A 26914-nucleotide genomic window follows, 5' to 3' on the forward strand; every position below is an offset into this window, starting at 1 on the left:
GCCAAAATGGGTGTAATGTGGTTGTACTTTCTGCTTCATGTCAAAAGTCTGGCTGCAGCATTTTGAACCAATTGGAGACCCCTAATGCTAGACTGCGGTAAACCAGAAAATAGAACATTGCAGTAGTCCAATCTAGAAGAGATAAATGCATGGATCAGGGTCTCAGCATCAGCCATAGACAGGATGGGACGAATCTTAGCTATATTTCGCAGGTGGAAGAAAGCAGTCCTAGTAATAGTTCTAATGTGGAGGCCAAAGGACAACAAAGGATCAAAAATTACCCCAAGGTTCCTCACTTTGTCAGTATGATGTATGACACACGAGCCAAGGCCAAGCGTTAACTGGTCAAATTGATGCCAGTGTCTCTCTGGACCAAGAACCATCATTTCAGTCTTATCAGAGTTTAAAAGTAGGACGTTTGTAGACATCCAACTTCTCACTGCTGCAAGGCAATCTTCTAAGGATTTTATGTGAACGACATTACCAGCAGTTATCGGCATATATAACTGAGTATCATCTGCATAGCAGTGAAAGGTGATCCCACAACGCTGCAATATGTGCCCAATGGGTGCTATATAAAGGGAGAAAAGCAGGGGGCCTAAGACAGACCCCTGTGGAACCCCAAATTTCATGTCACTAAGGTTAGAGGTAGTGTTACTGTACAAAACACAGTGAGAACGACTGGTCAAGTATGACGTCAGCCATGCAAGGGCACTCCCAGTAATCCCAAAATGATTTTCCAGCCTATCAAGTAGAATATGATGATCCACTGTATCAAATGCAGCACTGAGATCTAACAGCAACAGAACCGTAGTGGTGTCTGAATTCATTGTAAGCAGAAGATCATTCACCACTTTAGTGAGAGCTGTCTCTGTGGAATGATATTTTCTAAAAGCAGAGTACAGTGCCAGTTGTGGACTTCCACTGCCTCCTTGTGCCTTATGAATTTAGCCTGCCACTTCTGAAGTTATTCACCTGGTGCATTTGATTCCTGTGTTCCAACCCTCTGCTTGTTTTTCTTAATGCTGCATTTACTGCTGCCCTTATGGACAGTGTTGCTGTTTGGACTGTTTACCTGTGTACCAAACTCAAGCCTGTGTTTTGACCATGGCACCAGTTTATTCCCACATGGATATCATTGATGTACACACTGCTACTGTTTTTGCTTCGGTTCCACTAGGCACAAATAAAGACTGTTTGAACTAGTCATCAGTATTGTTTTCCACTCAGGATTCTAGTAGTTTTACTTTCATTACATGAGTGAAGTTAGTAATAAATATACTTGTGTGTAATGATATATGATGACATCATGTTTCAAGGTTACTGAGATATGTAAATGTTGGATTTGGATCATATATTGTCACATGAGAGCACACAGTGATGTCATCACAGTGTCATGTACAAATCAGCATATCACAGTCTATTTGCTGACTTGTATGCACTTGAGATCATCCTTAAAGCTGTCTGTTATTGTGGAAAATTATTTTTTTTTGTAATAATTTAATGCCACATGATGTCATCTAGTGACATTGTGTTTGCTGATTTATATACACTTGAATTCATTCTTCTAGCTCTCTTAGTTTTGAGGTTATTATGAAAATGTGATTTTCAGACTATGGAATGATCTTGACTGACCTTCATCTTCATATTAATGTCATGTTGAGATATTTTCAGTCCTAATTCACATGTGTAATATGAATTAAATCAAGCAGTTCCTGAGCTGTTCAACCATACACACACACACACACACACACACACAGAGGTACTCGCAGTGCTCTCACAAACCCCTCTGGGGGCTTGATTAATAAATTCTTACAGTTAACTGTAGATTGTGTTTCTCACTTAAACAATCACATTTTGTGGGACTGGCTGAAATAACTAGATTACATAAATACAGGATTTTGTTCCTAGTGTGTGTCACTTACCGGGTCTCCTGGATCGATCCGGCAACACAGTGAAAACGCTCTGGAACAGTCTTCCACTCCTTGGCCATTTTCACCATGCCCCCAGCATCCAGCACACCGTAGCCAAACAGGTGGTTGAACTCGAGGCCTACACCGTTCCTCCTCCACTGGTGGACCTCATCGTGCAGCTGGTTCCTCTTGGAGGTCAGGACTGTCAGGTGTTGCATGTCTCTCCATGTTAGGTTCGGGCTGCAATGGACAAAACAGTTAAATCTCAAAATATGTCTCATATTTGACATATGTGACAGGTTTACAGGAAACAGAATCAGACATGTTCACAATGTGTTCACAAAATGTCAGCAGTTGTGTTATTGTGGACCCTATCGTGATGTTGGATGCAAAAATGGTTGCACGGTGGACACAAATCCAATTGGTTTGTCTTTTATTACTTTGGCGGCGTGCAGTGATAAATTTGTTCTGACTGACTCAGTGACTCCTGGATGGGTCAAGTGTGTTTGATCAGTAAAACAGGCACACAGTCATTCTTATAGCCTTGTGGTTAGCTGCTGCTGGAGAGAGTCAGTATCCTTTCCTCAAAACAGCAACATCATTACTGTGTGTGCAAAGCAAACAGTGTTTCTTTACTCAGGCCCACTAGCTGTTGTTAGTTAATGGAAGCAGACTCTCGTCAGCCATCAATGTGAGACACTAAGGGTCTGAGAGTGAGGCGTTATGCCATGCAAATTTAACAGAAATAAATTTGTTGTATTATTCTGCTTCAGTTAATTCCTGATCCACAAGAGGCCTCTGTTTAACTCACAATAATTTCACACTTCCTTGCCTCCTTGCTTGTATTGGTATTACACCTTATTTGAAAGAATTACATCCAAAAACAACAGCAGGTATCAAAATAATTGGACATAATAATTCATCTCATTTTACAAACCTCTGGGGTTCTTTTGTATAAACTGTTCCAAAAACAGTATGCAGCCCGGTAAGGCAAAAAAGTCATGTTATAACTTAACCCTTGTTATAACCCTTGTTATAACTGGTAATTTAATATTGGTAGCTGCTGTGCTACATGCTAGCTAGACTCCAAATAAAAACATTAAGTTCAATGAAGGAAACTCAACAAAAAGTATTCACTTACTACTGTATCTTTAAAAAAAAAAAAAAAACTTAAAATGTTGCAATTGGCAGTGTAGTGTGGCCTACTTAGAATATTCTCCACCTGTTTACTATGTGATGCCAAAGGCTATCACATTAGCTAGCCACAATAATCATCTAATTTTGTAAATCTGTGTGCTACTAAAGTATGAGCTGCTCAAAAAAACAGATTCCCATTTGCCTTTGGTAAAACAAAAACAGTAACTCACCTTTAACTTTTCAATAAATGTTCATTTATTTCTGGGAGGAGCATATATGAGCTAGCTACTGTGATCAACTTCTAATGTGCTGTGCTACTTCATGCTAACAGCTATCATTACCTGTGATTAAGGTTGCCAAATCCATGAAATGAAAATAAGGAACACCTGTGTGCTGGGTCAGCCAACCCAATAGCCTTTACCCAGCCAAGCCAGCTGAAAATTTAGAACTTTTTATTTTAAATTTTCCACACTATTTGAGCTATTTGAGGGCAGGGTGTTTCAAATCCTATCCATTCGATACTATAATCATAAGGAAACACAATAGCTTCAAACATTTACCAGACAAAAACTTTATATACTAAGACACTCAAAGCTGAATTTGATCAGATTCATGTTTTAGACTGATAGGAATACATGAGAAAAAAATATTCAACAATTAATTTTGTCAGTGCAAAAACATAATTGTCTCTTTTTGGATTTTGAGGACTCCTTCTTAACTTAAAACAGTATCCCAGAGAGCAAATGGATCTGGGCCGGATGTAGTCCAACATCCGGTACCAATTCTGAAAACAGATCCGGCCCAGACAATTTTTGCACCCTGATCTGGCACGGCTCCACTTTACAGTTCTGGAACAGATCCAGATCAGATCAGATCTGGATCCGCAAAAGACCAGCTGTTTACAGCCAATATCTGGCACGGATCTGGGACAGATGTGGTCCGCATCACAAAACCGTGGCAGGAACATGGGGTTAGCATAACGATGAGCAAATTTATCTGCTCTCGTCTGAAACTATCCATTGGCAGTTATAAACTCAGGGCTGTGAAAACTCCGCGAATCATGGGGAGGAGGGGGGGAGGTGTTAGTGTGTACTCTGTAATCGTGATCCTCACTGAGGTTTTTTAAATGCTTATCGCAAAGCGGTTTGTTTCTTTATGACAAGCGAGTTTTATAAGTCCACGGACACTGATCTGTGTGTTACAGATACAAATCAGTTTCCTTGGATCCACAGAACTTACCCCTGTAAAACTTGTTCCTGCCACGGTGCTGTGATGCGGACCACATCTGTCCCAGATCCGTGCCAGATAGGGGCTGTAAATGGATGGTCTTTTGTGGATCCGGTTCAGATCTGGTCCGGATCTGTTCCAGAACTGTAAAATGGAGCCGTGCCGGATCTGGGCCAGGGTGCAAAAATTGTCTGGACCGGATCTGTTTTCAGGATTGGTACTGGATGTTGGACTACATCCGGACCGGATCCATTTGCTGTCTGGGATAAAACAAATTCAACCATTTAAAATATAGAAATTAAAATTCCAGTGCCAGTGCAATTATCTTTTTTTTTTTTTTTTTTTTTGAAAAAATCTAATTTAAGTCCAAAACATAATCAGTGTTTTGGAAATGTTCATGTATCCATCCCTCAACTTGTCTGAAGAAGACTGGTTAAACTTCATGTATAATAAAGGGGGCACTTACTGCACCATCATTTTGGCTTTTAGGTTTTTATTTCTTCTAATTCATGATGTAGAGATTGCTTTTCACTATGAATTTAAAGGGCATCATTTTAGAAGTTTTAGACATTTTAGAAAAACGATGACTTTGGACAATCCACCATGTGCTATTGAAAAAGATGGCCAGCAGAAGGTGCAATGCACCTTGTAAACATTATCATGTATGTTTTCAAGTGATGCATTTTCTTTTTACTCATTTGGGTCTATACTTTTGCAGACATCTCCTTCTCCTCTTTTTCATTGCGAGAGTATTAACAGAGAGAGTACTCCCTGCTGTGCTCAATTCCCCTACCTCGGCATCCAAACCAGTATTGTCCATGTCTGTTGTTGCGAGACTGTCTCTTCCGGTATCTCCTAAGCAAGCAACGCTGAGTGACAGTGCTTCAATCAATGAGATAAGCGCATTACTGGAAATTGTAATACAAATCACCCTGTCATTCATTGAATATATACCGTCTATTTGATTCTCAACATAAAAAAGGATAAAGTTCCGTATCAGTTCAATACAGGACACATATTTTACTTACCAAATACAGAATGATTCTGTTTTTCAGTGTATACAGTTGGCAACCCTAGCTGTGATACTTCACCTAATTTAAAAAAAATCTGCTGCAGAAGAGTAAATGCTTCTAAAAAGATCAGTATAATGTACATCCAGGTGTAAAACAATAATGGTCAGTACAACAGCATGATCAAAATAAATGAAATGTCAACATTTTTGAATTTCACTAAATGTTGCAATGGCATAATGACAACCAAATTGCAAATGTCACAGTTTTCACATCTGGTCACCTTATTTTAGTGCAGTGACTATGTCTCAATGCTAGGCTAGCCAATTGGTATGTATAGCATGCCCAAAAATGAACTTGTTTGTTTGTTTGTTTGTTTGTTTGTTTGTTTGTTTGTTTGTTTGTTTGTTTGTTTGTTTGTTTGTTTGTTTGTTTGTTTTTCAAGCAAATACTGCATTCTACTCATAGGTATCCCTCCATCAAGGAACATCAGCTGCATCTCAGTGAGAGATTTTATTAAATAATTAAATCTTGCAATGCACTGAGAAAACAGTAGCGCAAAGCTTGAAACTCCACCCATTTTAACAGGCCAGTGTCAGCTGTTAACGTGACAGTCATTTATCATATTGTTGAAACTGTGATGCTTTAATTATTAAATTTTAGCACACACCAGTGGTCAGAAATGATCTCACAACTATTTTTATCAAATACATTATTTTAAAAAATCAATTATATTCACTGACTGACATGGGTCTTTGGGGTCACTGCAGAATTATCTCTGTTCTTAAATCATTGTTTTGCAATAAATGATTCTGATGAAACTCTCTGGAACAGGTTTTCTCTTAACCTACACAGTTATCAACACCATGATAAGCAGCCGACTGAGTACTGTGGAGTGTTTCATCATCCAGCTCAGGCTTTCTCCACTTCAAACATAAGAGCAGTGCCGAATAAATAAATTACAAGTGCTGAGCCAATCTTAACAATATATAAACTGTTTGTCCCCCCCCACCCCCAAAAAAATGCATTGAAATAACAGGCTTGCATGGATCCATGTGTAATTTTTGTCCTTGGCACAAGCACATCCATACTAACAACAATAATAACAGTAGTAGTAGCAGATAACAGCAGATGTACTGTAGCATTTAGGTTACTTTGCAGTCCTTCATGATAAATATGAAGTTAGTGATGTGGAGAAATTATTAGTTTATTTTAGGACTTGAAACTTTTTAAAAAGAATAAAAAGAAACTATGAGGGTCCTGACTTGATGATCTACGATGCAGTGTTAAAAGCACACCGTGCAAGTGCATTTGAGTCGTGTCTCACTCCACTTTGCTATTTATACACCACAGAACCTGAGCACAAGCTAGGCCACAGGATGTAAAGGGATTGTACCTCATCACTTAATTACTTATGAGCCTGTTTTTAACTAAAACATACATTAAATGAATCTGGTTGCCATATATCATTCCCTTTATCATACAACTGGACCTGCATCTGGTGCATTGGTATTTAGGTGATGGAATAAGAAATGAAAGTGAGGGAGTATCCGAATGTCCAAGTAGATCATTTACAAGACTAGCGCTTATCCAAAAAAGGGTTACAGTTTATTTATTTACTTCAATGAATACACTGAATTGAATTATCCACCATGGCTCCCTGAGGTGAAGCATGCAAGCACCTAATTCTCCAACACTTCCTCATCAACCTATTCTGACAACCCACTCTCTTCCATATCCCACCAGGCACAGAGACCTCCCCCACTACCACCACACCCCACAACATTCGCCCAACTCCACCTAGGCACCATGGCTCCTTTTGCAACAGGTTTCACTCAAATTGTATTCATTTTTCTTTTCATTCTAATTTACTGGAAGCATGATGCACCAGTGCACATCTGTGTGGTCACAGTGTATGTTGTGAACCCACCCATAAGAGTTGCAGCTGAATATTTTTGCATTTAAATAGTAGAAAAACTGTGCTTGACTTTATACAAGGTTTTTGCTGGTCTATTGCACAATCGCATTCTCCACACCTGTTTTTTAACCAATGCACCCATGGGCGCACAAATGAGCGCAACTATACTTGCTACTTACATAAACTTGGGCACTGGGCATGGAAATAACAAATGCATTGTTAGTCCAGTAGCAAGGACACTTGCACTGTGTTGTGCACTTCTTGCAGGCTCATTCTACAAACTATCGGCTGCTCTGTTGTCTTAATGGCAAACACTTCGGCTGACAGAAACATTGAGGGATGTAACAGATGTTCCCTCGGGGCCGTAATGCTGTGCAGAGCGCCTCTATTGATAATCACTCCAAATCAATAATCACATTTCTTGCAACTGCATGGGAGGAAACGTAAAGAACATACTTAGCCTCGAGAGCGAGAGCAAAGACACCGGCTGCCTCTGGAGCTGCTGCTGATGTTCCTGAATGACGCAGCGTACAGTTACCATACAAGTCTGTGGTGGCCTGTAATAACACAGTCATGGGAAGTGAAGAAAATCTGTATTAAATACTAACCAGTAAAAATCCTTCTGATTTCTAAAGAGTGTGAATATGTGTAAGCCAAGCTGCTACACTCATGTCAGTACACAGGTTATGTTGATATTTACTGAATAAATAGTTTTTATTTGATGTTTAATTAGAAATAACAACAGATTGAATGTAATTAGAGGGAGAAACTCCAGAGAAGAGCCATGACTGTCAACAGCCGAGGGTGATTTGCATAATCATAATGCAAACACGGCTAATTCTGCGGTTTAGGGAATTCATTTTTTTAAATGCAACATTGTTTTAAAGACTGTCAGTAAATGTTCTCAGCATATGCACTGATATAAATCTATTTCCTTTGACAGCATTAATAATTAAGGTCCTGACCTTAATAAAAAGAAAGAACATCCATCATGCATCAGCTGTCCCTTTTCTTGCAGAAAATCGTCTTTTGTCCTCTTTCTTCGTGACACTATATCCTGTCTGCTATGGTAGTCAGCACTTCTTCACCTGAACTATAATTTTTCACAAACAGCCTGTAATTACAGCATATGTCTTCCCTCATTCCGCCTCCTGACAGCATGCAGAGTGAAATGTTGAGTCACAGAATGAGTGCTGGCATTATACATGTTCATGTAGCTGGGAAAAAGACAGTTTTCTGAACTGTAAAATATCCAAAACATCAGCTATGCACATGTGCAAACATTTTGGTTCATAAACTCACAACGCCGGCCTCTGGGTTCCTCTTGCGTCCGTTGCTGAAGGTGGACGCCAGCGTGGAGGAGCAGCTCTCATCGTACAGGGCAGTGCGCCCATCGTTGATGGCTGAGTTGATGGAGATTGTCCACATGCTTGAGGCATAACCGTCACAGTTGCAGTCATCATAGCTACCGCCATCTCCTGACGCCCACACGTAGATGCTGCCTTTTCCTCCTCGTCCCTAAAACCAATACCATTCCAATACCATCAAAGTGCAGTGATGTAACAGTACGCTTCAGTGTTGTGTGGAATCAAGCTGGAATCAGGAATTTTATGTTAAATGGACTGAATTTATTTTGTGTTTCCCCATCCAAAGTGCCCGCTCAAATCACTTTACAGTAATGCCTCACATTCACCCAGTCAGACAGACACACACACTGATGTCAGGGTGCTCAACTGCACAATGGGGGCAACTATGGGATTCAAGTCCTAACCCAAGGGTGCATGGCAGAGGTGAGATGAAGTCACTATCAAGTCACTTTCAAGCCATGAATCAGCAAGTCCCAAGTCAAGTCTAAAGTCAGCTGACTTGAGACTTGACTTGGGACTTGCAGATTGATGACTTGATGGTGACTTTGTCCCACCTCTGGTGCATAGTGATTTTCCTGTCTCACAGGTACTCAAGCCCAGGATCCTCTGGCCACAAGCCTACTTCTCTAACCTCTTAACTAGTATTTCTCAAATTTTTTTCCAGACCAAGGACCACTTAACCAATAAAAACAAATCTGGCAGACCACCTAACTCCCCAAATATCCAAAAACAATAGGTCTATTTACAACTCCAAAAGTATATTACTATCCATTAGGCTGTGGCGTCGTGTTTAAACAGCCTCAAAACTTTAGCCAGTATACTCACAGACCACTAGCAGTCGCACACAGACCGCTCTTTGAGAAAGGCTGTTTCTCAGACCAGTAGGTCCAAAAATGTGGGCTGCAGCCCCCTTGTCAAATTGCATATTAACCAAGAGCGGTCATTACAAATAAATAAATAAAACTACATTTGATTTTCAACATTTTAATTAACTTTAAAATGACCTAAAATATGTATTTTAATTCATTCTATTCTCATCCATTATAATTTATAAACCATATTTTTTATTATAGAAAATTTTATTCATGAATTTCTCTTTATATAATCAGTAGTAACACAAACAATGCCATGAGATTTTATTTCCATTCCATTTATTTCCATTTATCTGAACTAGTTTAACATAATGTCTGAGTCTCATGTGTTCATCAAAATTGTGATCAAAGGATTGGGTAGGCCCCATAAGATTTTTAGATTTCACAGTGGTCTCTGGCATTCCTGTGTGGTATCTCACTGGGCTGTGACTGTTGGCCAGTAGTAGGAGACACAGATTTGTGAGGAAATATACAAATTAGTAACAGTTTTCACTTGAAATCATGCTGAATGCTGAGGATGCCATCCTTTACCTGCTAGACTCACTTGGCCATGATCACACCAGAAGTACAATTCCTCTCCTATCATACAGTGCATCCAGAAAGTATTCACAGAGCTTCACTTTTTCTACATTTTATGTTATGGCCTTATTCCAAAATAGAATAAATTCATTTTTTCCCTCAAAATTGTACTCACAACACCCCATAATGAAAATGTGATCACATCAGACCAGAGTGGCTTCCGTCTGGCCAATCTACCATACAGGCCTGATTGGTGGATTGCTGCAGAGGTGGTTGTCCTTCTGGAAGGTTCTCCTCTCTCCACAGGGGAATGTTGGAGCTCTGACAGAGTGACCATCAGGTTCTTGGTCACCTCCCTGACTAAGAGCCTTCTCCACCGATCACTCAGTTTAGCCATGGCAGGCAGCTCTAGGAAGAGTCCTGGTGGATAAGAACTTCTTCCATTTACAGAAGTTGAAGGCCACTGCGCTCATTGGGACCTTCAAAGCAGCAGAAATGTTTCTGTACCCTTCCCAAGACTTGTGCCTTGAGACAACCATGTCTCAGAGGTCTACAGACAATTCCTTTGACTTCATGCTTGGTTTGTGCTCTGACATGCACTGTCAACTGTGGGACTTTATATGTAGACAAGTGTGTGCCTTTCCAAATCATGTCCAGTCAACTGAATTTACCTCAGGTGGACTCAATTAAGCTGTATAAATATTTCAAGAATGGTCATTGAAAACAGGATGTACCTGAGCTCAATTTTGAGCTTCATGGCAAAGGCTGTGAATACTTCATGGAATTTCTTCCTTTTATATATATATATATATATATATATATATATATATATATATATATATATATATATATATATATATATATATATATATATATATATATATATATATATATATATATATATATTGTCATTATGGGGTATTGTGTTTAGAGGTTTGACAGGAAAAATGCATTTCATCCATTCTGGGATAAGGTTGTAACATAACAAAATGTGGAAAAACTGAAGCGCTGTGAATACTTTTTGGATGCACCGTGTAAAAAGAAGAGTGTGTCATCAACCTCTCACAGATTGTCTCATTTTATGCATGGAAACTAAACTGAGAAGGGTTCAGGATGCCAGTGACAACTCTGTCTATTTTGAGAGAAGATTTGTCGTGCAAATTTTTTGAACATGCCAAGAAATTAAGAACCTCCGCAAACATATCAAGACATTTTGGAAACTCCCCTCTCAAATACTGTTTGCAATTTGTCACCAACAATCACAATGCAGTGAGATAATACCAGTTTGGGAATGGCTGCTCCAGACCATCACCCCAAATCCCAAGTATTTTTACTGAAAGATTTCCAATTAAAAACCAACAAAATTGGCAACAAGACATGATACACAAGACAAACATTTCAGCATTAACTATTTTTTTTATGTATCTGTTTCAGCCCCTTTCTAAACACACATTTGTTAGTTTTGGAGTAATATGCAGCAAAATCACTCGTGTTAATTTAACACTGTCAGTGTTAAATTAACACAGTGAATCTGCTGACACCCTGCATAGAAGCATAAATGGGTAAAAAGTATTAAAAAAGCAGTTTTTGTTGTCTCTGTATTTGCTTTCTGTAATGAAAAAACTGTCCTGTATATTTGAATGCACCACAAATATATATATATATATATATATATATATATATATATATATATATATATATATATATATATATATATATATATATATATATATATATATATATATATATAGCTTTTCTGTTACGAACATAGTACCTTGGAATATGAAACAGCTCAGCCCAGAGTTTTGGAGCTTAATAAATGCTGCACCTGTTTCTCCAAACAATGGATCAAGTCGAGGATGAGTATGTCACTCCCTACACTCTGCTTATTTACATTCCTCTATCTGAATTTGATAAATGAACTTGTGTACTGCACAAGCTTTATTTTGTCCAATGCACATCCTCAAATAAAAGGAGAGTCATTTGACTTGATATGTTCGCCAAGACTCCAAAACAGCCCTTCTTGTCAAACAAAAGTTGCAAAATATCTTGACTCCACCCCTTTATATTGATTTATTTCAATATATCATGATAGTAGTCATGCAGACAGCAGCAGTAGACAGTAGGCTATGTTGATTTGAACATGTTAAATGTTTAAATGTTTTGGTTGGCCAGGCTGATCTGTGGGACATTCCAAAAATTTGCAGGATCCCCATCAAGCTGCTGGACATCATAGCCAGAATGTACATAGGTAGTGTAAGTGCTGTGCAGAGTGGAAGCATAGTCTGGGACATCTCAGTAAATTCTGGCATTCATAAGGGATGTGATCTGGCTCCTTCTCCTTTTTTGTACTTTTCTTTGTGGATGCATTTCAGCACTAAGGACAGTGACCTGCAGATTTCATTCACACAGCAGCACTTAGTTGCAGCCGCAGATACTGGCTGCAGTAGTGTCAGTGTCTGTAATTACCCATTAAGAATAACAATTATTGTGATTATGATCAGGTGAGTGGTGAGTGGAGCTGATCTGCCCATATATGTGTGGTTTGCAATAAGTCACTGGCTGACTTTAACTATTTGCAAGATGTAGGAATTGTGCCTGGGTTCAAAATTAAACAGCAATTGTTTGCAACCTGTGCAAACAAACATGGAGGTTGACAGTGCTGCACACTCAACCAGTTGGTGCCCACAATTCTGTGTAACAAGTCAAAAGCAACTATATGATTCACTGCAATCACCAGTTGACCATGATTCCTTTTCCTAGTTGCACAATGAGTTGCTGTCCTATTTTTACATTAGTGTGACTGGGAAATTTAGGAGGATTAGATTATATTACATTAAGCAGGGGTAGTGGCCAAGTGGTTAATGCACTTGGTTTCTGTTCAGAAGGTTCCAGGTTCAAATCCCACCCCTGCCACATTTCTCCATGTAATGTGGAGTTGCGTCAGGAAGGGCATCTGGTGTAAAACCTGTGCCAATTCAACATGCAGATCCACCTTGGATTTGCTGTGGCGACCCCGAGTGCAAAACAAGGGAGCAGCCGAAGGGACTTACTTACTAGATTATATTAGATTAGATTACATTAGACTATATTAGATTAGATAGGATTTTATTGACTCTTGTGAAGACTCCCTCAGGGAAATTAAGGTTCCAGCAGCATTGTATAACATAGGATACGAAGCACACAGCATATCAAAAGTGAAAGTAAAAAAACAAAAACAGTTTGCAAATATAAATACACAATATAAATACCAGACATACAGATCGTTACTGGTTTACTGGCTACTTCTGTTCCTCTCATTCCTGACCTCTGTCTTCCTGTTACTCTTCCCCCTGAGTGAGGACTTGTAGAGTCTGATGGCATAAGGGACAAAGGAGTTTTTCAGTCTGTTGTTCCTGCACTTGGGAAGGAACAGCAGGTGGTTGCCAATCAAGACTCAGAGTGATTCCATGTCATAAATCTCGCCACACGTGGCTCCAGTGCATAACAGCCATTGGGGTGTGATGGTCTGTCTCACAATATACAAAAAAAAAAAAAAATGCATTTCCTGACTCATTAATTTTCCAAATCTAAACCTTAAAAGGGGTCATATTATACACTGCAGGCATCCAGTTCTTTGTGTCTGTTGCTTTAAATAGAAAAGAGCTGCTGCTGGTCATCCAGGCCTTCTCTCTGACAAAAGGTGACATCTTTCCATCTCTCATGCAAAGTTCATGTGGCTGTGCCCACAAAAACCATGAGCATGTCACAGATTAAGCAAGAGCCCCGGGCCTTCATTTATCAACCATTCATATGCACAGATTGTGTTTAAACTGTGAGTACAAACATTTCTATGTAAAGTATGGAATTTATCCACTTGGACTTAGGGGTGTGTGTAAATGGACACACAGGTTTGACCATGTGTCCACACAGCATCTAGTGGAAGAACAGGGGAACTGCAAGAACATGCAACCTCATCGACGTGTTCTTTATGTCCTTTCAGTAACAAGTACAGAATTAGTAATTACGTTGTGTTAGAAACAGACATGTAGCCTCATTGGTGTCATAACCTATAAAAGACTTTTGTGTGAACTAAACACCAGCATTTCACCTAAGTGTTTAAATAAAAAAATCAACAAATAAAGACTTTTACCATCAACAAACACCTCAATCTCTGCCTGTTACTTTAAGGCATGAATTAATTATTTTTCCAACTGCATTTTTACATTGAAAATGGCCCCACGTTACTTTCACTTATCAACTTTCTTTGGGGAGGATTTTATCTTAATAAAGACAGCAGTGTGGTATCATCACAGGAGTGCAAAGGATTCTGAGACAACTGTAACAATGAATAATTATTCTACTTAATCTGTTTTATGACAATTGTTGTGGTGAGCTTGTTAAAGCCTCTTCAAGCTTGTTAAATTATGTCTATAAATGGTTTAGATGCTGAAATGAAGAAACAACATGAAACCATGAGTGAATGTTTGTCATGGATGAAGGGGTTTAAAACTACTGGTGGAAGAACCAATGACATATTTATTTGATTTATTTTTCATATTTTTGTCTCACTGCTGTGAGCACACACGAGGGCCTCCATCTCCATTTCACAAAAGGTGATTTTCTTCACTGTCTTATGTTAAACTGGTCTTAAACTGATGTTTTGTTACCACATATTTTAAGTGAAGGCATTTATGAATACAAATAATTATGAACTTGCACAAGCATGTGTTTTAGAACATGTCAGATTATCAACAATTGAAATGTACTGATGTGCTTCCAGCTGACATCCACCTGTTTGACAAATACTGTTTTTTTTTTCGTTTTTTTTTAACTGACAGACTAAATTTTGTTTGTACAACAGCACTTAGAACCTTTTCTGTGCACCGTTTGATAAATGAGGGCCCATATATATGGAGTTCTGCAATATAATCATACAATTGTAAGGGCCCTGTCCCACTGGGGGGAAGATTAACTGTGCATGAATTGAGTACACAAATTACGGGCGTTCGTTGTCGTCCGCAACAAAAATGGCCAAAAATGACAAATGTGAATATATGATGAACAATCACGGTTATATAACACATGTAGTGAGGAAACTGATCCGACACATTGAGATTATCACGGCAGTATTACAAGTGTATTATGAATGCATCGCGCACGTGTTGCGTGTGCACGGCATCTGCACTGCGGTCATAAAAGAAGTGCACTTGCTCCTTTCGGAATCACTATTCACACCAACAATACAGCCTCTGGAGCATTTGCTGGACTTGGAGAAGTTGAAGGGAGGGGGGAAGCTGCTCGGGGTGTGAGACAGTGTTTTTTTTTGTTTGTTTGTTTTTTTTTAGAGTGTCACAGAAAACAGACTTCAGCGTGAGTTGTGGCTAAACGGCAACTCTTCCTTTTGTTGGTGTTAAATAAAAGTCCTGGATTGCAGCAGCTATTACGTCTTTGTGGATTGACACAGCCGGACTGTCACTGACTGGATGGTATGTCGCTTTCTGCCACATATAGTACTTTGGGTTTACGTGACGTGTTTGTTATGCATTCACAGATTGTCCGCAAATCAGCTGCAAAGCAGATGTAATAAAAATGCTTTATTCGTGGCCAATTTGTATGCATTCGCTACAACATATTTTAGTTTGTGATGTGGACATGATGGGCACGATATATATCTGTTTTACACACTGTCCCGGTCTGCTGCCAAGCTGCAAATCCCCGTCAGCTGCAGATATCAGTGGTTAACGGCAGATATACTGTTGTGTGGGCCACCAGAAGAGGAGGTACTGCTGGCCCACCACCAGAGGGCGCCCTGCCTGAAGTGCGGGTTTCAGGCACGAGAGGGCGCTGCCGCCACGGACACAGCCGGGGGTGACAGCTGTCACTCATTATCTCTTGACAGCTGTCACCCATCTACACTTCATCATCTCACTCCATAAAGACCGGACGTCATCTCCACCTCGTTGCCAAGATATCATCTACCTGTGAAGGTAATTCTCTGCTGAATCTAAAACTGTGTCATAGTCTGAACTCTTTTGCAGCCGTTTTCCTGTGGTGTGCCTTATCTGCTGGATTGGCGTTTGGTGTAAACAGCGACGGCTTCGCTTCACACCCAAACCAGATAAGTGGTTTAACAGGAGCTGCACAAGTGTGTGATTAGAGGTGGAGGTGACTTTCCACCTTCTGACTGTTTTTGTTACTGGGTGTGCACACACCCACATCTCACTGTTTGTGCTCCTCGCCAGCAGTACCAGATCCGACAGTCGGAGACGGTGATCACCTGGGAATTCGGGACTTGGCGGCTCCAGTATTCACCAGGTTCTGTGGCGGTGGAAATCGTGTGGTCCCGGCTCTTCTCAGGACAGACGTCTTCTATCCTCGAGCCTGCCCACACGTCACCTTGGTGTATTGACTGCTATCAGATTCTGTGATTGTCTGTATAATCGTTGTGCACATTCACAACATTAAATTGTTACCTTTTGGCTCATCTATTGACCGTTCATTTGCGCCCCCTGTTGTGGGTCCCAGTTACAATCCTGAGCGGGGATTTAACCCTTCAAGCCCCAGCACTGGTGGACACAGGGTCAGAAGGGAATCTGCTGGATAGCAGATGGGCAAGGGAGGTAGGGCTCCCTCTGGTGGCGCTTTCTTCGCTAGTGAAGGTGCGAGCACTAGATGGCACTCTTCTCCCTTTTATCACACACAAGACACTACCTGTAACCCTGGTAGTGTCTGGGAATCACCGGGAGGAGATTGAGTTTTTTGTAACTCCTTCTACCTCCCGTGTGATTTTGGGCTTCCCATGGATGATTAAACACAATCCCCGGATTGATTGGCTGTCTGAGGTTGTGGCTTAGTGGAGTGAAACCTGCCACCGGAATTGTTTAGGATCCTCGGTTCCTCCCGGTGTAAATGCTAATGAGGAGGTTAAAGTCCCTCCCAATCTGATGGCGGTGCTGGTTGAGTACCACGATCTTGCTGACGTCTTCAGCAAGGATCTGGCGCTCACCCTTCCTCTGCACCATCCGTACGATTGTGCCATTGATTTGGTCCCGGGCGTTGAGTTCCCGTCCAGCAGGCTGTACAATCTCTCATGTCCTGAGTGCGAATCAATGGAGACCTACATCCGGGACTCATTAGCTGCTGGGTTGATCTGGAATTCCACCTCCCCGATGGGTGCAGGTTTCTTTTTTGTGGGCAAGAAAGATGGCGGACTCTGTCCATGCACTGATTACAGGGGGCTGAATGACAAAACGGTTCGTAATCGATAACCTTTACCCCTGTTGGATTCAGTGTTCACGCCCCTGCATGGAGCCCAAATTTTCACCAAACTGGACCTTAGGAATGCGTACCACCTGGTTCGGATCCGGAAGGGAGACGAATGGAAGACGGCATTCAACACCCCATTAGGTCATTTTGAGTACCTGGTCATGCCGTTCGGCCTCACTAACGCCCCCGCGATGTTCCAAGCATTGGTAAATGACGTCTTGCGGGACTTCCTGCACCGATTCGTCTTCGTATATCTGGATGACATACTCATCTTTTCCCCGGACCCCGAGACTCATGTCCAGCATGTACGTCACGTCCTGCAGCGGTTGTTGGAGAACCGGCTGTTTGTGAAGGGCGAGAAGTGTGAGTTTCACCGCATCTCTTTGTCCTTCCTGGGGTTCATCATCTCCTCCAACTCCGTCGCCCCTGATCTGGCCAAGGTTGCGGCGGTGAGAGATTGGCCCCAACCAACAAGCCGTAGGAAGCTGCAACAGTTCCTCGGCTTTGCAAATTTCTACAGGAGGTTCATTAAGGGCTACAGTCAGGTAGTTAGCCCCCTGACAGCCCTGACCTCTCCAAAAGTCCCCTTCACCTGGTCGGATCGGTGCGAAGCCACGTTCAAGGAGTTGAAACGCCGGTTCTCGTCTGCACCAGTTCTGGTGCAGCCCGACCCTAGCCGCCAGTTTGTGGTTGAAGTGGACACCTCTGACTCAGGGATAGGAGCCGTGCTATCCCAGAGCGGAGAGACCGATAAGGTTCTTCACCCATGTGCCTACTTTTCTCGCAGGTTGACCCCAGCTGAACGGAACTATGACGTCGGCAATGGAAAACTCCTTGCGGTGAAAGAGGCTCTTGAGGAGTGGAGACACCTGTTGGAGGGAGCGTCTGTGCCATTCACAGTTTTCACTGACCATCGGAACCTGGAGTATATCAGGACCGCCAAGCGGCTGAACCCCAGGCAAGCCCGCTGGTCACTGTTCTTCGGGCGTTTTGACTTCCGAATCACCTACCGCCCCGGGACCAAGAACCAGAGATCGGATGCCTTGTCCCGGGTGCATGAAGATGAAGTCAAGACTGAGCTGTCAGACCCACCGGAGCCCATCATACCGGAGTCCACTATTGTGGCCACCCTCAGCTGGGACGTGGAGAAGACCATCCGGGAGGCCCTGGCATGGAGCCCGGACCCCGGAACTGGGCCAAAGAACAAGCTCTACGTCCCACCAGAGGCCAGGGCTGCTGTCTTGGATTTCTGTCACGGTTCTAAGCTCTCCTGTCATCCGGGGGTGCGAAGGACCATGGCAGTGGTCCGGCAGCGCTTCTGGTGGGCGTCCCTGGAGGCCGACATCCGGGAATATATCCAGGCCTGCACCACCTGTGCCAGGGGCAAGGCAGACCACCAGAAGGCACAGGGACTTCTTCAGCCACTTCCTGTGCCTCATCGCCCCTGGTCCCACATCGGTCTGGATTTTGTCATGGGCCTCCCACCGTCCCAGGGCATGATGACCATCTTCACGATAGTGGACCGATTCTCCAAGGCGGCCCACTTTGTGGCCCTCCCGAAGCTCCCCACAGCCCAGGAGACTGCAGACCTCCTGGTCCACCACGTCGTCCGTCTGCATGGGATACCTACCGACATCGTCTCTGATCGTGGTCCCCAGTTTTTCTCACACGTCTGGAGGAGCTTCTGCTGGGAACTGGCGGCCACCGTGAGCCTCTCGTCCGGGTATCACCCGCAGACCAATGGACAGGCAGAACGGGCCAATCAGGAATTGGAGCAAGCCCTGCGCTGTGTGACATCCGCACACCCGACGGCCTTGAGTAAACATCTGGCCTGGATCGAGTATGTGCATAACAGCCAGGTGTCCTCTGCCACCGGCCTCTCCCCATTTGAGGTGTGTTTGGGGTATCAGCCCCCATTGTTTCCCGTGGTGGAGGGAGAGGTCGGTGTGCCCTTGGTCCAGGCCCACCTGCGGAAGTGCCGTCGGGTGTGGCGCTCCGCCCGTTCTGCCTTGTTGAAGGCCCGGACGAGGGCGAAGACCCAAGCAGACCGTCGGCGGTCCCCGGCCCCTGCTTACCAGCCCGGGCAGGAGGTGTGGCTATCCACAAAGGACATCTCCCTCCAGGTGGACTCCTCGAAGCTCAAGGACAGGTACATTGGACCATACAAAATCCTCAAAATCCTCAGTCCTGCTGCAGTGAAGCTCCGACTCCCAGCTTCACTGCGGATCCACCCGGTTTTTCATGTGTCACGAATCAAACCTCACCACACCTCACCCCTCTGTGCTCCCGGACCGGCACCGCCTCCTGCCCGGATCATCGACGGGGAGCCGGCTTGGACGGTGCACCGGCTCCTGGACGTCCGTCAAATGGGCCGGGGGTTCCAGTATTTGGTGGACTGGGAGGGGTATGGACCCGAAGGACGCTCCTGGGTAAAGAGGAGCTTCATCCTGGATCCGGCCCTCCTGGCCGATTTCTACCGCCGTCACCCGGATAAGCGGGTCGGGCGCCAGGAAGAGGCCACCAGAAGAGGAGGTACTGCTGGCCCACCACCAGAGGGCGCCCTGCCTGAAGTGCGGGCTTCAGGCACGAGAGGGCGCTGCCGCCACGGACACAGCCGGGGGTGACAGCTGTCAATCATTATCTCTTGACAGCTGTCACCCATCTACTCTTCATCATCTCACTCCATAAAGACCGGACGTCATCTCCACCTCGCTGCCGAGATATCATCTACCTGTGAAGGTAATTCTCTGCTGAATCTAAAACTGTGTCATAGTGTGAACTCTTTTTCAGCCGTTTTCCTGTGGTGTGCCTTATCTGCTGGATTGGCATTTGGTGTGAACAGCGACAGCTTCGCTTCACACCCAAACCAGATAAGCTGCACGAGTGTGTGATTAGAGGTGGAGGTGACTTTCCACCTTCTGACTGTTTTTGTTACTGGGTGTGCACACACCCACATCTCACTGTTTGCCCTCCTTGCCAGCAGTACCAGATCCGACAGTTGGGGACGGTGATTACCTGGGAATTCGGGACTTGGCGGCTCCAGTATTCACCAGGTTCTGTGGCGGTGGAAATCGTGTGGTCCCGGCTCTTCTCAGGACAGACGTCTTCTATCCTCGAGCCTGCCCACACGTCACCTTGGTGTATTGACTGCTATCAGATTCTGTGATTGTCTGTATAATCGTTGTGCACATTCACAACATTAAATTGTTACCTTTTGGCTCATCTATTGACCGTTCATTTGCGCCCCCTGTTGTGGGTCCGTGTCACTACACTTTCCCCAACATATACAGCACATAGAGTGAGTATGTATTGTGTATGAATTGAGTGGAGTATGTAATGGATGTATGAATGGAGTATGTAAGCATGCAGATTTTTGAATCAATCAATCAATCAATCAATCAATTTTATTTATATAGCGCCAAATCACAACAAACATTTGCCCCAAGGCGCTTTATATTGTAAGGCAAGGCCATACAATAATTACGTAAAAACCCCAACGGTCAAAACGACCCCCTGTGAGCAAGCACTTGGCGACAGTGGGAAGGAAAAACTCCCTTTTAACAGGAAGAAACCTCCAGCAGAACCAGGCTCAGGGAGGGGCAGTCTTCTGCTGGGACTGGTTGGGGCTGAGGGAGAGAACAAGGAAAAAGACATGCTGTGGAGGGGAGCAGAGATCAATCACTAATGATTAAATGCAGAGTGGTGCATACAGAGCAAAAGGAGAAAGAAACACTCCATGCATCATGGGAACCCCCCAGCAGTCTAAGTCTATAGCAGCAATAACTAAGGGATGGTTCAGGGTCACCTGATCACCTTTGAACACCTCAAAAATCCTGGCTGCGGACATGCGTGCCTCTGCGGATGATCACGGGCGTGTTCGGATGACGACCGACTCAAACAGGTATGTTACACACGGATGTTTGGCAAATATGGGCCAATTTTGTGCGCAATCCATACGCAAATCCTCCTAAACGCCAGTGGGACAGGGCCCTAAGATTCTGAAGATGTGACATAAAACCTGAAAATATGGTGAGAATAAAACTGACATTGCACAATAAAGATCCTTTGCAAGGCAGCCTGAACCACACTGTCACCCAGTAGCTAACATAACTTAATGTACAGTGCTCTTTTGCACAGCATGCACCGGGTTCAGTGAACACAACAGCGTATATCCAGTAGTCAAACATTAGAATCTAAAGGCAGATTACAGAGTTGCTACCCTGCATGATGTTATCATTTCAGAGCAAGCCGCCCCTGGCTGCACGGTGCATTATTACTAATCAAGGAAATAATATGCAGTGGCATTGGTAGCTGTATGTGTGGGCGGATGCACGTGTGCAGCATGCATGAAGAAGCACGAGATCTGCTTCCACAACCACATCAGCAGGACAGATTTGATCCTGGTTTAGAGTTCTTGAACAAAGGAGATACTAAGACCACACCCTGACATTGTGAAATTATATGTCTTATAAAGTGGCCAGTCAGTAGTCAGTAACAACCCTGTAATCAACATCAGCACATTTGCATCATGTAGACCTCTTCATCTGAGCCTCAGCAGGCGTGATGTACCCTCACCTTGTTGACGCCATCAGCCATTGCTTGGAGTGTGAGCTCTCGTGGTCCATCCACCGTTTTTCCATCATCAGTCGGTCCCCAGCTGGCACTGTAGATGTCGATAATCTGTGGCATATGGCTGATAGATGATGCTTCAATGATGTCAGTCATAAAGGGCTGGTCCAACATCCTGATACCTGGTGATGTGTCAGTACCCATATGTAATTTAGTTTAGGTAAGTACATTCATGTCAAACAGGCAAAACAGGTGAAAGGAGGACCTCTTTGAGATAATGATGTACTGAGTTGATGTTGATAACAATGTACATCCACTGGAAATTACTTAACGTCATGTCTGGGTGTAGATTATAGGTTTGGAGGAGAAAGGGTTGGATTATAGGATTGCTGAGATGGTTGGAGGAATTTGTTGTTGGTTTTATTTTCTTATAGTTGAATTTGCACCATTCACCAATCCAATGCCTTTTTGTGTTTGTATGCAGCATTTGAAATGCAGTTGAATGGTACTATATATGCCATAAATATACTTTTCTTTACTGATTTGCCTCAAAATAACCTTTTCTATTTGTATCACTTCTATGACTAGATAAATGGAGGCTCCACACTTTAAATGTGCTTCATTGTAACGCCATTCAGCACCATTCTTACACAATTGTCTAAAGTGTATGGATGAGGCACAGAGTGAATCACTGTCGTCATAACATTCATCCTTTCACTGCATTATTTATCAGAACAGCTACTTGTTATTCATCTCACTGTCCAGGCTGCAGGGTTATTATGAGACGCACCTGCCACCTTGGAGTTGTAGGCGACTCCCACACCGCAGATGTTGTTGTTGGCTGCTGCAGAGACCTCTCCAGCACACCGTGTACCATGGCTAGTGACAGAAAAAAGGAGCATACACTGAAGAACATTTGCATATATTTTTATGAAGTCAGAACGAAGTGCGTCTCTTTCCGATATGATGCATGTTTTGTGACTTTGATTTCAAATGAGCACATTGTGAGTATGAGATAAGGATTTTTATTTTCTTTCTCATAGCTGTAATACAATTACAGTTAGTATAAATGCAAATTCTGTAACCTGAAGGGCAGGCTATATGACAGGATAACAAGAAGCTCATAGGATGCATGAAATCCCATCAAGATTCCTTGAATTATATGTATACACTAGGGGTGGAACGATATACCAACACCACAATACAATACAATGTTGCACTTTTTCCACAGTTTTATGTTACAGCCTTATTATAAAATTGATTAAATTTTTTTTCAGAAAATTCTACACACAGTACCCCATAATGACAATGTGAAAAAGTTTTTCAGATTTTTGCAAATTCATTACAAATAAAAAGACAAAGAAATCACATGTACTTAAGTATTCACAGCCTTTGTCATGCTCAAAATTGAGCTCAGGTACATCCTGTTTCCACTGACCATTCTTAAGATGTTTCTATATTTTAATTGGAGTCTAACCCTAATCACCTGGGGTAAATTCAGTTGATTGGACATGACTTGGAAAGGTACACACCTGTCTACATATAAGGTCCCACAATTGACAGACCAAGCATGAAGTCAAGTCAGTCATAGCTCCAGCATTCCTCTGTGGAGAGAGGAGAACCTTGCAGAAGGACAACCATCTCTGCAGCAATCCACCAATCAGGCCTGTATTGTAGAGTGGCCAGATGGAAGCCACTCCTGAGTAAAAGGCATATGGCAGCTCTGATGGAGTTTGCCAAAAGGCACCCAAAGGACTCTCTAACCATGAGAAACAAAATTCTGGTCTGATTGAGATAAAGATTGAACTGTTCGCTGTAAGTGCCAGGCATCATGTTTGGAGGAAACCAGGCACCATCCCTATAGTGAAGCATGGTGGTGGCAGCATCATGCTGTGGGGATGTTTTTCAACAGGTGTGCTGTCGAGATGAGGTGCACCGTCGAGATGAGGTTCCTCATGTAACTGCATATGTGTGCACTGAAAAAATTACTTGACGAAGTTCGATTATTTTGATGGGCAAGTAAATGTATAAATTATTCATCCGAAGGTAGTAATGTATAAAATCTACTCACTACAAAACGATAAGTATTTTTAACCTGGAGTTAACTTATTTCGACAGGCAAAATATACATACATTTATGCTCCTAATGTAAAATACAGAAAATGTTTTACTTACTAGGCTATAAATACACTGAATACAATTAATAAAAAAAAAACTTTGAAGGAGAAAACGAAAAAACAAAATGTGCATGCGCAGTTGCACGTCGAGCGAGTTACATCATCTCCCCATGTGCAGTTGCGCGAGGCACCTCATCTTGATGGGTGACGTCTTCAAGTCCAGGGTAGAGCGATGTGCGCATACGCAGTAGCGCGATGCACCTTATCTCAATGTTCACCTCATCTCGACGGGACACCGGAACTGGGAGACTAGTCAGGATTAAGGGAAAGATGAATGCAGCAATGTACAGAGACATCCTGGATGAAAACCTGCTACAGAGCTCTTTTGACCTCAGACTGGGGTGATGGTTCATATTTCAACAGACAATGACCCTAAGCACACAGCCAAGATATCAAAGGAGTGGCTTCAGGACAACTCTGTGAATGTCCTTGAGTGGCCCAGCCAGAGCCCAGACCTGAATCCAATTGAACATCTCTCGACGCTCCCCATCCATCCTGATGGAGCTTGCGAGGTGCTGCAAAGAGGAATGGGCAAAGCTGTCCAAAGATGGGTGCGCCAAGCTTGAGACACTCCTCATTGGAAGACACCTTTACAGAAGCATCATAATGGCAGGTCAGGTCTGGCACCATGGGCTGGTGCCACACATCACCACGTCCACCACACTACGGAACAGCCTTACATAATGGATGGCAAAAATCCAGGCAGACAACCTGTTCATCACCACCTCTTGAAAGTAAATTAGGACTTAACTTAGGAAAGTAAATGACACCATCTGCTGTAGCCAGGTGAAATGTGAGTATCTCTTTGGTATTTCTCAGTTACTGGGGCCCATAACATCCAGGCACCTGCATCAAATCAAATCAAATTTATTAATTTATATCACGCAAAATCATGACTAGTCGCCTCAAGGCACTTCACAAACATCATATAAAAGGCAGAATAAAATGAATTAAGATTAAAACACAATAAAAAAAAATTAAAACATAAATAAGTAAAAGGAATAAAATAAATAAAACCAATAAAAGGAGACACACAATCGTATAAAATACTAATGATAAAACAGGGAGAAAAAGTGTGTTTTCAGTCTGGCCTTAAAAGTTTCCACAGAGTCCGACTGTCGGATCTGCACAGGCACATCATTCCACAGAGCTGGGGTGCGGTGAGAGAAGGCTCTGTAACACACTGACTTTTTTTTTCACCCCAGGGACACACAATAGGCCTGCACTCTGTGAACGCAGGGTCCAAGCCGGTATATAATGCTCAACCAGGCCGGCCAGGTAGGGGGGTGCCAGTCCGTGAACAATTTTATAGGCCAATAATAATACTTTAAAATCCGATCTCAGAGAGCCCGTAAGCCAGCGAAGAGATGCCAGAACCAGCATAATGTGGTCAAACCTTCTGCTTCATGTCAGAAGTAGGCAGCAGCATTTTGAACCAGTTGAAGACCCCTGATGCTGGACTGCAGTAAACTAGAAAACAAAGCATTACAGTAGTCCAATCTGGAAGAAATAAAAGCATGAATCAGTCACAGCATCAGCCATAGACAGGATGGGACAAATCTTTGCTATATTTCTTAGACTGAAGAAAGCAGTCCTCATATGTGCATGCTGGATTATGCACAGATGAACACACCGCATGGCCAAAATGTCTCAAATGAGTTAAGATAAATATTAAAGTGACACAACACATGCATCACATACTCGACATGAGCCAAAAATGTGAATAGGAATTTTTTTTTCCCGTCTGCATATATAGTAATGGTAAATGCCACACTGGCAGAACCATTTATGAACATTAATACCCATATATGCAATTTATTCTTACAAGACAGAAGGTATGTGGTGCATGAGTGAATGTGGTGTGTGTGTGACCCCCATCCGCCCATCCTGATCAGCCTACAACATCCTACTCAAAGCCAACAGACAACTTCTATCAGGAAGGGCCGACCACCAAAACAACAGAAAGACGGACAAGAACGAGAGACAAGTGGTGAAGACAATAACTGTGACGTGAGATGCCGAGGAGACGTGGCCCCAACCATACAACATACCAGGACAAACAACCACACATGAACAAACAGTGACAGCAACAGACTGTTGTCTAATTAGTGAGCATCCATACCCTAATCTAGAACACCATAGGGTTAATCCCCTTAAGAGCACCCAAAAACCGAATTGTGGTGACGGCCACAAACACGCAACCATCCACACACAGAGACCCAGATCGCAGCTAAATATCCGATCACTACTGTGACTGGTGTGTTGGGCCAAGACAAGAGTACAGAACCTTACCATATGACATGGACCACTCCGGCACATCAGAAGCCACGTCAGAGCCACTGTAACCTTATCCAAAGCACAAGGTAGGGACCACCGAGCCATACGAGGGCGGGGCCTGGCCCCCAGACAAGAGGCAAGTCCCAACCCCGGGGCCAGGAAGCACACAAGGCCCCCCGACAGCTAGGCCCCCCCAGCGCAGCCAGCAGGGCCCACCAACCCCCCCACCCCAGATCCCACCCCAAACACCAAAGCCAATGATGAGGAGACCACCTGAGTGAGAGCAGGGTCCACCCCGCGAAGACCACGGCCCCCATCCCCCCAGCAGCCGACAACCCCCCAGTGCCAACACCTGCGCCCCACCATCACCACCCACCCCCACAATGGGCCGCGGGACCCCGGCCCTCACAGGCCCAGAGCAGGGCCACGGGACCATGGCATAACTGATGAGGCAGACCCCCTACCCCAGAACCCCAGACATCCGCAGCCACCCGGGGCCAACCCCACATGCCACACTCACCCTACCTACCAACCCCACCATAGTTGTTATAATTAATCTCCCTTGCTGTGTACGACCCCCTAAGTGAGCAAAGATAAAGTGTTGCATTAAAAGCAGGGCAAGAGACAGCAGGTGGCAGAGTGCCGTGGGCGGCTGTGGCACACCGCTGTACCACAGCCTT

The 26914-nt window shown here is 43.4% G+C and overlaps 1 protein-coding gene across 1 annotated transcript in view; it reads right to left on the minus strand.

The window, feature by feature from the left end:
* The window catches only part of pcsk2 (proprotein convertase subtilisin/kexin type 2), a 103253-nt gene that overhangs the window by 19888 nt on the left and 56451 nt on the right, over positions 1-26914 (minus strand). Inside the window, exons 7-11 of the mRNA XM_034184271.1 lie at positions 22571-22659; positions 21787-21962; positions 8508-8723; positions 7662-7762; positions 1926-2153 (exon numbers count right to left, since the gene is read on the minus strand). Coding sequence (XP_034040162.1) covers positions 1926-2153; positions 7662-7762; positions 8508-8723; positions 21787-21962; positions 22571-22659 — 810 coding nt within the window. The remainder of the gene's footprint in view (positions 1-1925; positions 2154-7661; positions 7763-8507; positions 8724-21786; positions 21963-22570; positions 22660-26914) is intronic.

Source organism: Thalassophryne amazonica, chromosome 13 (assembly GCF_902500255.1).
Source record: "Thalassophryne amazonica chromosome 13, fThaAma1.1, whole genome shotgun sequence".
NCBI lineage: Eukaryota > Metazoa > Chordata > Actinopteri > Batrachoidiformes > Batrachoididae > Thalassophryne > Thalassophryne amazonica.